This window comes from Antechinus flavipes, chromosome 3 (genome assembly GCF_016432865.1).
Source record: "Antechinus flavipes isolate AdamAnt ecotype Samford, QLD, Australia chromosome 3, AdamAnt_v2, whole genome shotgun sequence".
NCBI lineage: Eukaryota > Metazoa > Chordata > Mammalia > Dasyuromorphia > Dasyuridae > Antechinus > Antechinus flavipes.
In genome coordinates this window covers 183,276,630-183,290,599 of record NC_067400.1, presented here as the reverse complement: position 1 = coordinate 183,290,599, position 13,970 = coordinate 183,276,630, and the positions used below count along the sequence as shown (strand labels likewise).

At 35.2% G+C, this 13,970-nt stretch overlaps 1 protein-coding gene across 9 annotated transcripts in view; it reads left to right on the top strand.

Annotated features, from left to right (window-relative positions):
- MAP4K4 (mitogen-activated protein kinase kinase kinase kinase 4) overlaps positions 1–11,603 on the top strand; it is a 227,039-nt gene extending 215,436 nt beyond the window's left edge. For 3 of the 9 annotated variants that reach the window (XM_051984343.1, XM_051984340.1, XM_051984342.1), the window contains 6 exons: positions 671–805; positions 5,507–5,607; positions 7,200–7,349; positions 7,979–8,138; positions 10,168–10,307; positions 11,350–11,600. In XM_051984343.1, the coding sequence (XP_051840303.1) occupies positions 671–805; positions 5,507–5,607; positions 7,200–7,349; positions 7,979–8,138; positions 10,168–10,307; positions 11,350–11,433 (770 nt within the window). In that variant the 3' untranslated portion in view covers positions 11,434–11,600. Of the gene's footprint in view, positions 1–670; positions 806–5,506; positions 5,608–7,199; positions 7,350–7,978; positions 8,139–10,167; positions 10,308–11,349 lie in introns of all 9 variants that reach the window. The other 6 variants (XM_051984341.1, XM_051984344.1, XM_051984346.1 and 3 more) reach the window with 4 other exon arrangements.
- The last annotated feature ends 2,367 nt before the right edge of the window (positions 11,604–13,970 follow it).

Here is a 13,970-nt window from a genome sequence, read left to right as displayed (position 1 = left end):
AATTAAATATCTATTTATTGTCTAGTAATCTAGTACTAATAGTAGTATTGTCTACTATTGTCTAATAAATATCTAATCTATTGTCTGATGCTAATATAGATGAACAAGTTGAGCCTGAGATAGGTGAGGAGCCTTCTCCCAAATCACACATCTAACAGTTTTGGGCACTTTACTTAGTGTTTTGGCAACAGTTTATGGTTTATTGGTCTCCCACATATGTGTGTCACTAGTAAGTATTCTCTGAAAATATTACTTGAAAATTTTTCCATAAACACCATGTTAATCTACTAATTTTTGGAGGATATAAAGATTTTAATCTGCACATTGAGTTGAAATAAAGATGTGTATATTTCTCTTCCACTGCCAAAGAAACCTTATTGATTTTTTTTTAAAGATTCACCTGGAAGAAATAACACTAAGAAGCATTGCTCAGCACTGAAGCACATTGTAGGTGATTTTGGGATACTGTGGAGATAATTATCAGAAAATATTAATATTTTTCTCAAAGCTTAACATAAGGTCCTTCTCAAGGATCAGCAGTTTCTTGTGTGCCTCAGCAGTAAAATAGTGTGAATGTTTGATCTTCATCTTGAAGTTTTTCCTTTTAATTTACCAACTACAGACAGAATTTCATGATTGTGTTTTTTTTTTAACTTGAATCTTTTGTTAGGTAAGAAAAATAAATTACGAGTCTACTACTTGTCTTGGCTAAGGAATAAAATACTTCATAATGATCCAGAAGTGGAGAAGAAACAGGGATGGACAACTGTAGGTGATTTGGAAGGATGTGTACACTATAAAGTTGGTAAGTTCTGGGAGGTGGTTTTCCCCCATCTTTGCATATTTTCTACAGTTTTCACTCATACCATTTGTATTGATTTCTTCCAAACTCTGTTCCATTTTCCTAGAAAATGTATTTTTCAAGATAGAGTAATTCAAATTGCATTTCATTGCTTTGTAGCTTAGGATTCATAGTGAAGGGACGTTTTAATTTGTTGCAGCCAAACAAGGGCTAATTTTTGAATGTTAATTATTCTGATCTCTATATCCAGAATGCCCTTGGTTCTTTCTCTTGGATCCAATCTTTTTTCTGTTTCCCAGATACCAATTTTAACACTTTGCATCAGGATTTTCAGAATAGTCTTCAGTACCTGAGCTTCTTTGGCTCTGTCTTGCACATAGTTGTCCTTTTCTTTCTTACTAATATATATCTTTTTGCTCTTGCAAGATTTTACTTAAGATCACTTCATCCTATAAGCTTTAAAATATAACAACTCTAAGGGAAGAAAAATCATACATACATATGTACTCTCATGTACATTGATTTTTGTTTGTTTGTTTTATTTGTTTTTTTAAGTAGACCCAGTCAGGGACTCTCTACTACAATGTTGACTTATGTTTACTTGGGCCTTTGGCCCATTGCCTCCCAAGCCACATGTCTCAGAGGAAAGACTTAAACCCAAGGCTTGTAGTTTGAAGACCTGCTTTCTGTCCAGTATGAAACATTTCACACTTTCTAATACTAATAGTCCTAATCATAGTTGAAGAAGAAAGGAAAGAAAAGGAGAAGAAACCATTAAAGTTTGCAGAGCATATATTAGCTCTTTTGAACTTCATTAACCCTCTGAAGTATTATTCCCATCTTGCTGATGAGGAAACTAAAGCTACAAGGAATGAAATAATCTATCCAAGATTCTGTTAATGGCACAATTGGGTCTATAATCCACATCTTCTGACTCTTAGCTCATTGTGTTTTGTCTCTACAATATAAGCCGTCCTAATCCCTAACTCCTGCTGTGTTTTACATAGTCTAATGTTTATGCTCTATTAATTTACTATTGAATTTTAAACTGCAGGAAAGCAGACACATTTATCTTAGCTAAATAACTCATCTTGCCTAGCAGGTTGTTGTTCAGTTGATTTTCCGTCGGGTCCAATTCCTCATGTACTTTTCTTGGCAAATGTAATTTCCTTTTCCAGCTCATTTTACAAATGGGGAAACTGAGATTAAAAAACTGAGTATCTGAGCTCAGATTTAAACTCTTCCCGACTTTAGACCCAACACTCTATTCCAGGGGTCCTCAAACTATGGCCAGTAGGCCAGATGCGGCAGTTGAGGACATTTATCTCTCTCACCCAGGGCTATGAAGTTTCTTTATTTAAAGGCCCACAAAACAAAGTTTTTCTTTTTACTATAGTCCGGCCCTCCAACAGTCTGAAGGACAGTGAACTGGCCCCCTATTTAAAAAGTTTGAGGACCCCTGCTCTATTCACTAAAGTGCTACCTAACTACCCTGATGTGTGCATTTTGCTCTGCAAATTTTTATTTGGACTTTATTTATGATTTCATTAATATATAGAGCCCTCATCTCCCTCTGCCAGCATAGGTCAGCACTGCTCTGCAAACTTAAGAGACATAGAAAGTTTTGGCAATGAAATGTTAAGTGATTTGCCTAGAATTCTGTGGCTAGTGTGTGTAGAAGCAGTGTTTGACCACAGAGTAATTCTAAAGTCAGCTTTCTCTATGATTTATTGTGCCTGCTTATTTCTCTTCCTATAGTGGATATTTAGTGTTTATTAAATTGTGCTTTTATGACTTTTCTTCCTGATGTCCCTTGTGTGTCCTTTGTCCTCCAGGGCTGTATGCTTTAATATATTTTTATTCATTGATATGATTGTAAAGTGCCTTTCAAAAATGTCCAAAGTTGATCTTTTAAAGCAGAAATCAATAATATTCCATCTCTCCCTTAATATAAATAAGAGAATGCTCAGTTGCTGAGATGTGCATCAGAGGTTTATCCTGTAGAGGGAGCTAGAAGCCTGACATTTAAAAGGCACAAGTCTTTTGCTTTGTTCTGTGTGTGGTCTTGGGAGTGTTTTCTTGCAGTATATGTGTGGCGTTTTTTCTTTAGCACTGTCCTCTTCCCAATTAAAATAAATGTTTAAATGATGCCAGTTGGCATATTTTATAAGGTATACTCAGATTATAGATAATCTCCCCTCTCGTAGCTATGATGAGCTAGTTAATAAATGTTTTGGGAAAATACTAGGAAAATGTCAAACTTAACCAGGCAGTGATTAAAAATGCTATCTATCCAGGAGTAGCAGCTGCCTTAATGAAACTACCTGTTAACAATACAGTTGCGATTATTTAAAGGAGAGTTTAAGAAGGGCTCTTAACCATTGTGAGCAAAAGTATATTTTTTCTATTTCAGTACTGCAGAACTTTAACAGGTACTTGGTACTGTTAGATTTTAGGTCCGTGTAGGGCAGACATTGTTTAATTTTTGACTTTGTTTTTTCATCACTGAGCACAATATTTTGCTACTTTGTTTAAAAGAACCAGGATGTTTAAATTTCAGGCTGGTGACAGTTTGAGGACTTCTCTGGGATCCCCCTTGATTATTGTCAGCATTATAAAGAATGTTGTAGTGTAGTAGTGGTGGTGGTGGTGGTAATGGTGATGGTGGTGGTGATGGTGATGGTGATGACAGAAGAGGAGGAAGATTAAAGTGATGGAAAAGTCCAAAAGAGCTAATAAATGCAAATTTTAATACACAAATGAAGTCATCAACATGTGCTTTTCTTCTTCCTCATCCTCATCCCTCTCCAAGTCATACTACTTATGACTATATTATTAAAACAACAATAATTATATGGTTATTGTCTGACTCATTCTGACTCCATTTGGGATTTTCTTGGCAAAGATATTGGACTGATTTGCCATTTTCTTTTCCATATCATTTTGCAGATGAGGAAACTGAGGCAAATAGTTAAATGACTTGCTCAGGGAGCACACAGCTAAGTAGATGTGGGAATCTAGATTTGAACTCTAGACCTCTAGGGCTGTTGCTCTAAACACTTGAGTTACAATATATTTATAATGATACATTATTATTTCATTTGAGCCTCAGATTGCTTTACATACATTAATCATTTAAACCTCAAAGACATAAATTAAAATATCTTATTGGATCCTCACAGAAACACTATGAGATAAGTAGTGTAGACATTCTTTTCCCCATTTTACAAATGAAAAAGCTGAGTCTTGAGAAGAAGTAGCTTGCCAATGGTCATGAAACTTGACTCAGGTTTCAAGTTACTCCTAATTCTAAGTCTAGTCCGTTCATTCATTTATTCATTCATGTGCTTACTTAATTACTTACTTATTATTTTATTGATTTTTTTTTTGTTTGTTTATTTATTTATTTATGCTATGTTTCACTGTTGCTCTTGAATGGGTTTGGAGAATATCCAGTCCGCAGACCACATAAAAGCCACAAAATCATTTGATCTGGCTTTGTCAAACTAGGTACCTCCCACAGCTTGAGTTTTTGAATTGGTAATGTTATAAATATTGAATGGCCCTTGGTAAAGAAAAGGTTCCCTACTGCTGCTCTAGAATTAGTTAAGTATAAATCAGCCAGAGGATTTAGATTTAAGTTCTGTATCACTTCAGAGAAAGAAACCAGGTTTCAGGATAGTCATTAATGAAGAAGATATTCTGCAAGGATTTTGAATATGTTTGTAGTCTCTAATTTGCTGCTTTCACTAGGATCCTCTGTTTTCTTGAAAATAAAGAAACTTGACATTATTGTAGAGGAGTGAGAAAGTAGGGGATATAGGGAAGTGAGTAAACTTATAGTTAATAAAACTTTAATGTAATCTTGGAGAAAGGAAGAAAACAAAGTAGCAACTGAAACTATAATATTAATATATCAGGGGCATTACAGAACTCACTTTGAGACTTTTAAAATCACTTATCTATGCTTATTCAGAAGACTTCACATCCCTTATCAATCATTTTAGCAGCATAAACTGAGGGTAGTGTGCCACTAAACAGCAATTCCCAAGAAATTTAAAAAGCATATGAATAATTTGAAAGGCTCCTTAAATGATTGATAAATTTTATGCTAATATGTTTATAGAGTGAATACATTTAGAAAAAGTAGGGCAGCTAGGTGGATAGAGCACTGGATCTGGAATCAGGAAGACCTGAATTCAGATCCAACCTCAGATATTTACTGGATAACAGTACTTGGACAAGTACTTAATCCTCTCTGATTAAGTTTTTTATAAGCTCTGAAATCAGCTAGAGAAGGAAATGGAAAACTATTGCTGTGTCTTTGTCCAGAAAACCTCAAATGTGGGGTCATAAAGAGTTAGACATCACTGAAAAATGATAACCACAAATAAATACTTTTTGCTTGTTGCCTTAATGATAAGTCATTTGTTGTTTTCATGCTTTTGCTGCTGGGGCACTATTACAGAAAAAAACAAAACAAAAACGATACTCATTTGAAACTATTTTGGCATTGGTTCTTTCTGGTTAAACCAAATTTATTTAAGGAAGCAAAACTTGCTCAAGATGGGCATTTGTATTATACCGATTTTAAAATGTAGGGACTTTGTGCTTTTGTTATTAGCTCTTTACCTCAGGAGATCTAACATTATAGAATAAAGTTTGAAATTGATGCTAACTTTTATTTCTCTTGTTTATTTTCAGTAAAGTATGAAAGAATCAAGTTTCTCGTCATTGCTTTGAAAAGTTCAGTGGAAGTTTATGCTTGGGCCCCAAAGCCATACCACAAATTTATGGCCTTTAAGGTAAAAACATCTTTTAACTGTGCTTAAAACACTTTTAAGTGTGCTCTGCCCTTTGGGGGTGGCTTGTTTCATTACCTTATTTTGGTGCATTTGAATTTTATTTGTGGCTGTCTTGTGACTTAAGTATAGAATTTTATTTTTTTTCTGATTCCTTGAAGGTAGTGTTCCTCAAGTTCACTCCCCTACTCTTCTCTCTGTGTTTTCTCCTCAAGAGTCTGATCTATTAATTACAGATTCAGCTATATAAAAACAGATCTCAAATTTCTATATCCAAACTTGATTTTGCTCTTCTGAGCTCCAGATTCACAGCTCCAAAAGGCCTACAGGATATCTATAGATATCTGTATCTGGATGTCTCACTGATGCCTTAAATTCTACATCACCAAAACAGGCTTACTTGTTTTTCCTTCAAATCCATTCTTTGTGACCATGTTCTTTCTGTCAGTGGTATTCACTCCTCCTATGTTCATTGACTTGAATATTTGAATTTTCCTCTGTCATCATATCCTTACATCTCAATTACATAATCCTTGGATTCAGCCCCCACCATATTTTTTAATATTGCCCCATAAGCTGTTTCCATTGTTGCTACACTAGTTCAAGACTTCATTATTGTTTTCCTGATTTGTGGCTCCTTTTCTAGTCATCTTGATCTATATCCTACCACTGGACTCAGCTGGCTCTGTAGGAAAAAGTGAGGCAGGTGATCTTGTACAGTTCTCCCATCACCTAAATCCAATTCATTTGCATGACATGGCATCACCTTCCTGATGTCATGGTCATATCGAGAACAAAGGATAAACAGCAACAACAAGTGAATTCCTAATAGGTCTAGCTGGCTTCCCTCTTTTTTTCTCTTTAATCCCAACTGTGACATCTTCTGGATGTATGTCATAGAACTTCTGCTCAGAATCCCTTAAATAACTCCCTATTACCTATCGAAGAAAGCTCAGACTTTTTTGTTTTAAGATCCTCTATAATGTAGTGGCTCCCTATTTTTTTAACTTTCTTTTTCACTACACTCTATATTGGAAAATATGCAAAAAGTATAATAGGTAATGGTACATTTTATAAGTAAGCCAATATGTGACTCATAGGGATTCTTTTGTAAAGATTATTGTACCTGTTTCTATTTTAATTTAAATACTATAACTTTAGGGCAGCTCAGTGGTACAGTGGATAGAAGACCAGGCCTGAAGTCAGGAAGTCATTCCTGAGTTCAAATCTGGTCTCAGACACTTACTAGTTGTAGGACCATAGGTAAAACATTTCATTCTATTATTTCAAGTTTCCTCATTTGTAAAATGAACTGGAGAAGGAAATAGCAAACCACTCCAGTATCTTTGGCAAGGAAACTCTAAATGGTATTATAAAAAGTTGGATATGAGTGGAAAACAACTGAGCAACAACTACCATTATTCCACAATTATTATTATCCTTTTCACTATCTCTATAGGGAAAGTAGTAGCTATGCTCTTTTTTTTTTTTTTTTTTTAATAGGGTGACAGCAAGACCTTACTATCCAATTAATTACCAACTCTCTCTCTCTCTCTCTCTCTCTCTCTCTCTCTCTCTCTCTCTCTATCTTTCAGTCATTTGGAGAATTGATACATAAGCCATTGTTGGTCGATCTTACTGTAGAGGAAGGGCAACGGTTAAAAGTGATTTATGGTTCCTGTGCTGGATTTCATGCTGTTGATGTGGATTCAGGATCAGTCTATGACATCTATCTACCTACACACGTAAGAGCCCAGACTCTACAGTTGGTTGGTTATTTTTGTTTTGTTATTTCCCTATCTTCTACTTTCCCCTAAGTGTCTCAGCTTATAGTGAGAATTTTTTCTCCTTCCTTTCCCAAGATTTGCAGGTTGAATTTATTCAAATGGCCTCCATGTTCTAATTCTGAGGAAGATTGTCATTACCATTCACAAGCTGAAAGACATGTCTTAGAAACTTGGAATCCTTCTAGGAACATTGTTTGGCCTGGGGTAAACCAGGGCTGTCTCTGAAGTAGCTCATGATACTGAAGGTTTCAGAAGTTTGGACTCTTCTGGGATCTTCTTGATTGGAAAAGGATTCTCTTTTTGGCCTACCATCTGTGCCAGAGCCACAGGGATTCTAGATCTTGATTAAGAACACATATTTTGAGGGAACTTGGATTGTTATTGTGTAGTTTCAAGTTGGATTAGGACTTGTTGACCAATCATTGATCAATAAACCTCTGAAGCATTTTTTGACTCATATATGCTCTAAAATATGATATTAATTTGTCCCTTAGGTAGCCATAGGGACATCAATCAAAATTTTAGAAAGTATAATTTATTAATAGCAAAGTTAATTTTTTTTTTTTTTGCTTTTGTTTCTTCTTTAGATTCAAAGTAGCATACAACCTCATGCTATTATCATACTCCCCAACACAGATGGGATGGAGTTGCTAGTGTGCTATGAAGATGAAGGGGTTTATGTGAATACATATGGAAGGATTACAAAGGATGTGGTTCTACAATGGGGAGAGATGCCTACATCTGTTGGTAAGTATCACCTAGAGTCAAAGAACAGACTTTTAAAATAAAAGACATCCCTCTAATGGCAAAGTGTTTTTTTGTTTGTTTGTTTTTAATACTTAAATGTTCAGAAATCTTTGGAAATGACAGATTAGTTTGTGGACATACATTAAATTTCCCTATGAAGTTCAGAGAGTGCTTCCACACCAACCCCTCAAAAGTTTTTAATAAAAATAGCATTATTTTTCCTAGATGAAGGAAAAACAGCTCTCTTTCTTCTTCCTTTCTCCTCCCCTCCCCCCCCCCCCCCCAACTATTTTAGGTAGTCTGTGCTATTTTATCACAGAAGCAACTTGATTATAGTTGAATGTAAAACATGTATGCTAGAAGTAAGCAAGGTGGAGGGTGAGGAGTTGGGGGGGAAGGGGGAGGAGGGAGGTGAAGTAGATAAAGAACTAGCTTCAGAATCATGAACACTTGTATTATGTGAACTTTGTATGTCTGACTACATACAGTCTGTATGACACTGGCCAGATCACTTTACAAAGGGTACTCATTGTCCTTTGCTTGAGATGTTAAATTTATAGAGATAGCTCCATACTCCAGAGTGGACCTGAACAGGATTACAGTGTTAATTGAGAAATGTTTAACAAAATAAATAAAAACACAACAAAATATAGATAATGTTAATTAGTTCTTTTCTAAGTCAATATGCTGCCCCCTGAAGTGTTTCTCTATGACTCCATTGTCCTAGGCAAATTTCTAACTTATGATATAAGTAATAAATGACACTGATGAGTAGACTTCCTCTTCTGCTTCATACAAACAAGCTTTTGCATGCTTATCTGAGTTCTCCATATTCATTGTTTCTTATAACACAATAACATTCCATTATGTTAAAAACAAAACAAAGCAAAAAACTAGAATGTGTTTGGGTCATCCCCATTCATTGGGCATATGTTTGTTTTTCCTTGGTACAATTTGATTGTTTTTCATGAGAAGCAAATCCTTTTTTTCCCTCTTTTTTCTTCCCTATTTTAATAGAATGATGAAGCCGAATAGATAATTGATCTTGGTGTATCAAAATCAAAATATGTGTGTGCATCTATGTCTCACCCTATCTAGCTTTCCTTATTTATGTGTGTCTTATCTTTCAACTTCATTTCAAGCATATCATTACTTCTTTTCACACGATCTACATTCTAGTCAAACTTAACTACTTGCTTGTTCCCCTCTCTGACATGCCTGGATTATACTTATCTCCATATCTTAAAATCCCAAGCTTTTTTCAAGGACTGAATTTTGTGTTATCTCACATTAGAAATATTTCTTGATCCTCTTGTTAACTTGTGGGACAAAGACCAACAACTCAAATAAACCAAGGAGATTTTTCAAGATAAAATCAGAAAGGAATTTTATTATGATCTCGTGAGAAAGGACATCTCTTTCCCAACAAGATATAGTTTTTGTCACTCTCTAGTCCCTGACCTATTTACAAAGAAGGGAGAAGGGATTTTTCTTATCTCTATGGGGCCAAGTTTGATTATTATAACTGATCTACAATACTCATTTTCTTTTTTCTTTCTTTCTGTGTATTGTTTTAATAGCATTCTTTACCTAGTTCTAATCGCCTCACTTTGTATATCTTCCAATGCTTACCCAAATTTATTGTATTCATTTTTTTTCTTGGGACCCATTAATATTCTGTTATAGATATGTGTTGTAATTTGCTTGGCTGTTCCCTTTTCAGTATACAACTACTTTGTTTCTCATTCTCCACTGCCAGAAAAAAATGCTACTATGAATATCTTGACATATGTGGGGCCTTAGATTTTCTTAAAAGTTTTATTTCCCTAAGTTTATATATGTATGTGAAAGAAATTGTATTTGGTCTGCGATAAGATTTCAGTTAAGTCTATTCCTTTATATAGCTCTTTTATTATTATATATTTATGTATATAATTATATATAAAAATAAATATATAAGAAAGTTTTATTATCATTATTAAACATAATGTTTATTATTAACATTTGTTTTCTCTTGCTTTCCTGAAAGCATATATTCGGTCCAATCAAATCATGGGTTGGGGTGAAAAGGCTATTGAGATACGATCTGTAGAGACTGGTCACTTGGATGGCGTGTTTATGCATAAGAGGGCACAGAGGCTCAAATTCTTATGTGAACGCAATGACAAGGTAACTTTTTTCCCCCCTTCTATACTCTCTTTGCCACTGCTTTGTGACAGTCTGTTTGCTTCACCTAGAATTGAGTGAAACCCTTTTTCAGTAGCAAAGAGGGTAGTTAGTTATATTACTTACCAAAAAAAATACTGTGGTTTACATTGTGGAGTTCCCCTTATAACAGATTCAGTGCTCTCTCCCTTGTTTCCTCCCATTTAGATCTAAAACAAATACCATCAGGGTAGATGGCATTGTCCAGAAACAGATTCTAGTTTGAAGGAACAGCTCAAAGGATTCATCCTGATGGAAATTATTTTTCAGCCAAATTGTGGTATAGTAGATTCATTGACTCTGAAATGAGGGGGGACCTGGGTTCAAATCCTGCCACTAATACACATATTTCCTCTGGAAAAATCTCTGGAATTCAGATTCTTCATCTGTTAAGAGGGATGGACAAGATTGGCCTTCAGCTTCTCTTTTAGCTATAAATCTATGATTCTGTAACTCCTTTTGGAAAACCAAGCAAAACATATCCCCAAATCATATTCCAATAGGACCTCTAATGTTTTAAGCAATTCTTTGTCAGTTCTGACATTGATGTAAAACTGTTTCCATATTCACATTTGTTACATTATAATAACCTACTTTCTCCTTTTTTGATGGCATTATTATCCATTATTTAGTCATTTTTTTCAATCACGTCTAGCTTTTAATGACCTCATTTTTGGGATATTTCTCGGCAGTGATACTGGAGTGGTTTGTTATTTCCTTCTCCAGCTTATTTTACAGATGAAGAAATTAAGGCAAACAAGGTGAAGTGACTTGTCTAGGGTCACACAACTAGTAAGTGTTGGAAGTTAGATTTGAATTCAGATCTAAGTGTTCTTTTTTATTTTAATTTTTCCTTTTATTTTTAGCCTGAATTTAAACTTCAAATGAAATTAGTATTTCCACAGACATTATAGAACAGGGGAGGATTATACAAGAAAATTAAATTTCTGTTACATAGACCTTGCTTTCTTCTTAAGACTAATAGATTCAACATATTTTTTCCTAGGTATTTTTTGCCTCTGTTCGGTCTGGTGGAAGCAGTCAGGTTTATTTCATGACTTTAGGCAGGACTTCTCTTCTGAGCTGGTAGAAGTGATGTGACAAAGGAATTACTGGCATCCAGAGTCTTCAGGATCTTCAGAACTTGGAATTACTTACAACTGGAGTACAGACCTGCATTGATGCAACATGATACAGCAAATGTGGGCAGGCATCACTGGTGTTAGTGTTTCTGTTTCTCTCTCTCTCTCTCTCTCTCTCTCTCTCTCTCTCTCTCTCTCTCTCTCTCTCTCTCTCTCTCTCTCTCTCTCTCTCTCTCTTTCTCCTCTCTCTCCCCCTCTCTGCCTCTCTCCCTCTCCCCCTCTCTCTCTCTCCTCCTCTCTCTCTTTCTTATCTCCTTCTCTCTGGCTCTTTCTTTCTTTTTCTTCCTCTTTCTTTTTCAAAAACCAATCAAGGCTGCCATGCAGCTGGTGCTGTTCACTTACAACCATCAGGTGCTATAAGTGTGGGGAATTTGGTATCACACTAGAAAGCAAGATGTGTCTCCTTCAGCTCCAGAATTTCTTGTTTTTGAATGACTCTGTTTTCTAAGTGTCTAAAGATGGAAACTTTGAATATGCTATTCGTCTGGTTGGAGGGTAGGTAAGAGGAGGTAAAACATGGTGAAGTGAGTCGATCTTGCTGAAGCAGAGAGCAGATTTAATATAGTAACATTAACAATGTATTTAATTGACTTTTTTTTTCTTTTGTAATGTGACAATATGTGGACACAGAGGAAGGTGCAGGTTTAAGAAGTTAATATTTATAAAATGTGAAAGACACAGTGGCTAGGATAACTTTTTTCTGTGTGGGGTGGTGTTTTGGGGGGGTGGGGATACAGGGAAGGGGTCCTGTTTTTGTTTCTTTAGGATTTTTTTTTTTTTTTGGCCTGGTCAAGAGCTTAGTCATTTTTTTCTGTGTACCAGGTTTTGCCTAAAATGTGCAGATGACTTAAATTTTTTTTTTTAATTTGTTCATTTTCTATAATGATTCTGTGTTTGGCCATAACTTGGTTGTGTCACAGTATTAGCACTGCCTCAGTTAAAGGTTTAATTTTTATTTAAACCTAAAAAGTGCAACAACAGTTTTACCATAGTCTGCACTTGCAGAAGAAAAAAAATTCCAAACAACATATGTTTATTTTTTGCCTACCTCATTGTTTTTAATGCATTAAAATAAGAGGTGGATTAGATAATACATTTTTTAGAAGAAACTTAATGTCTAATTTAATCTTAATACCAAAACTACCAGATTGAAAAATCCAACTGCTATTCTGTAGCCAGTCTCAAAGATGAAGAGAATTTTTCCATGGATATGAGGTAGAAGAGTAGAATATCCTGATAGCTTCATGACACTGACTAATGGACTTTGCTGACCTAATTTTTGGAAAGCAAAGAATTACATTTATCTGGTTCATCCTTAGTTGAAAAATTTGGATGAGTTTAGCCTACAACCAGAGAGATTTCAGTTTTCTAAATTCGAGGTTTGGTAGCAGACAGGTAACAATAGACTAGTTCTATAAACTGTTAAATGTTGTAGGAAACTTTTTTTGTGGGTGGGGGGGGAGTGATGTTTTTCTTTTATAAGAATGCAATGCACTAAAACTATTTTAAGAATGTAGTTAATACTGCTTATTCATAAAACAGCATATACCTGTGTTTTAGATTAAGATTTAAGCTCTGGCTATTGTCTTTCACTTCTCTCTCTCTCTCTCTCTCTCGCTCTCTCTCTCTCTCTCTTTTTTAAAGACAGTTTTACTTTTATGGCTATGTTCTTGACATTTGCAATAAATGTCTAAAGAGTAGTAATTTGTTTAATGGCTATATGTTCATTACTTGAGAAACCTTTGAGTGTATACTATAATCTGTTGGTGATTTAACAATGCACAGTGTCATGATTCAGCCATCTGAATTGGACCTTGTTTATCTTTGGTGGGGGTGCTCTGTTGGCAGCTGCCTTAAGCTAAGCTGTTCATTCACTGAACAGGCTCTCAGTATTCCGTAGGCATCATCTTCTGCCATGTTTAACTTTCTTCGATGGCATGACAGCTGGGAATTTTTCTTAACTTGTTTACCAATGCCAATCGCAGAATAGTTTTAAGTCAGTCACACCTACGAACCAAGAGTTGACTAATCTACTATTCCTTCTCATTCTTGGCAGCAGTGTTAACTGCTGTAATTACTTCCCTGTTTTGTGTTCAGCATTTTTGCCAAAGGCTTTTCCCTTTGAACTACAGGAATGATGGAAGGAAAAAAAAAAGCAGACCAGTGAGAATTTTTTTTTTTAATTAAGAAAGCCTTACATTTTGGGGGTAAAACATTATTTTCACTGTTTTGTTTTTAGTTGGGTTTTGGATAGTACTGAAGGCCAAGGCTGATGGGAGCAGTTTCTTGCCTATTAATTTGTGGTTAATATGGAGATATTTTCCTCCAATTAAGGGAGAGGCTAAGAATGGAACAGGACTATTCTTGAATAATAGATTTCATTGCAACAACAAGAAAAATGACCTTACTAGATAACATTTTCCAAGCTAATGTTGATGACTCAAGACTGCCTTGACAACTCTGTAATGAATTGCCCCACCATACA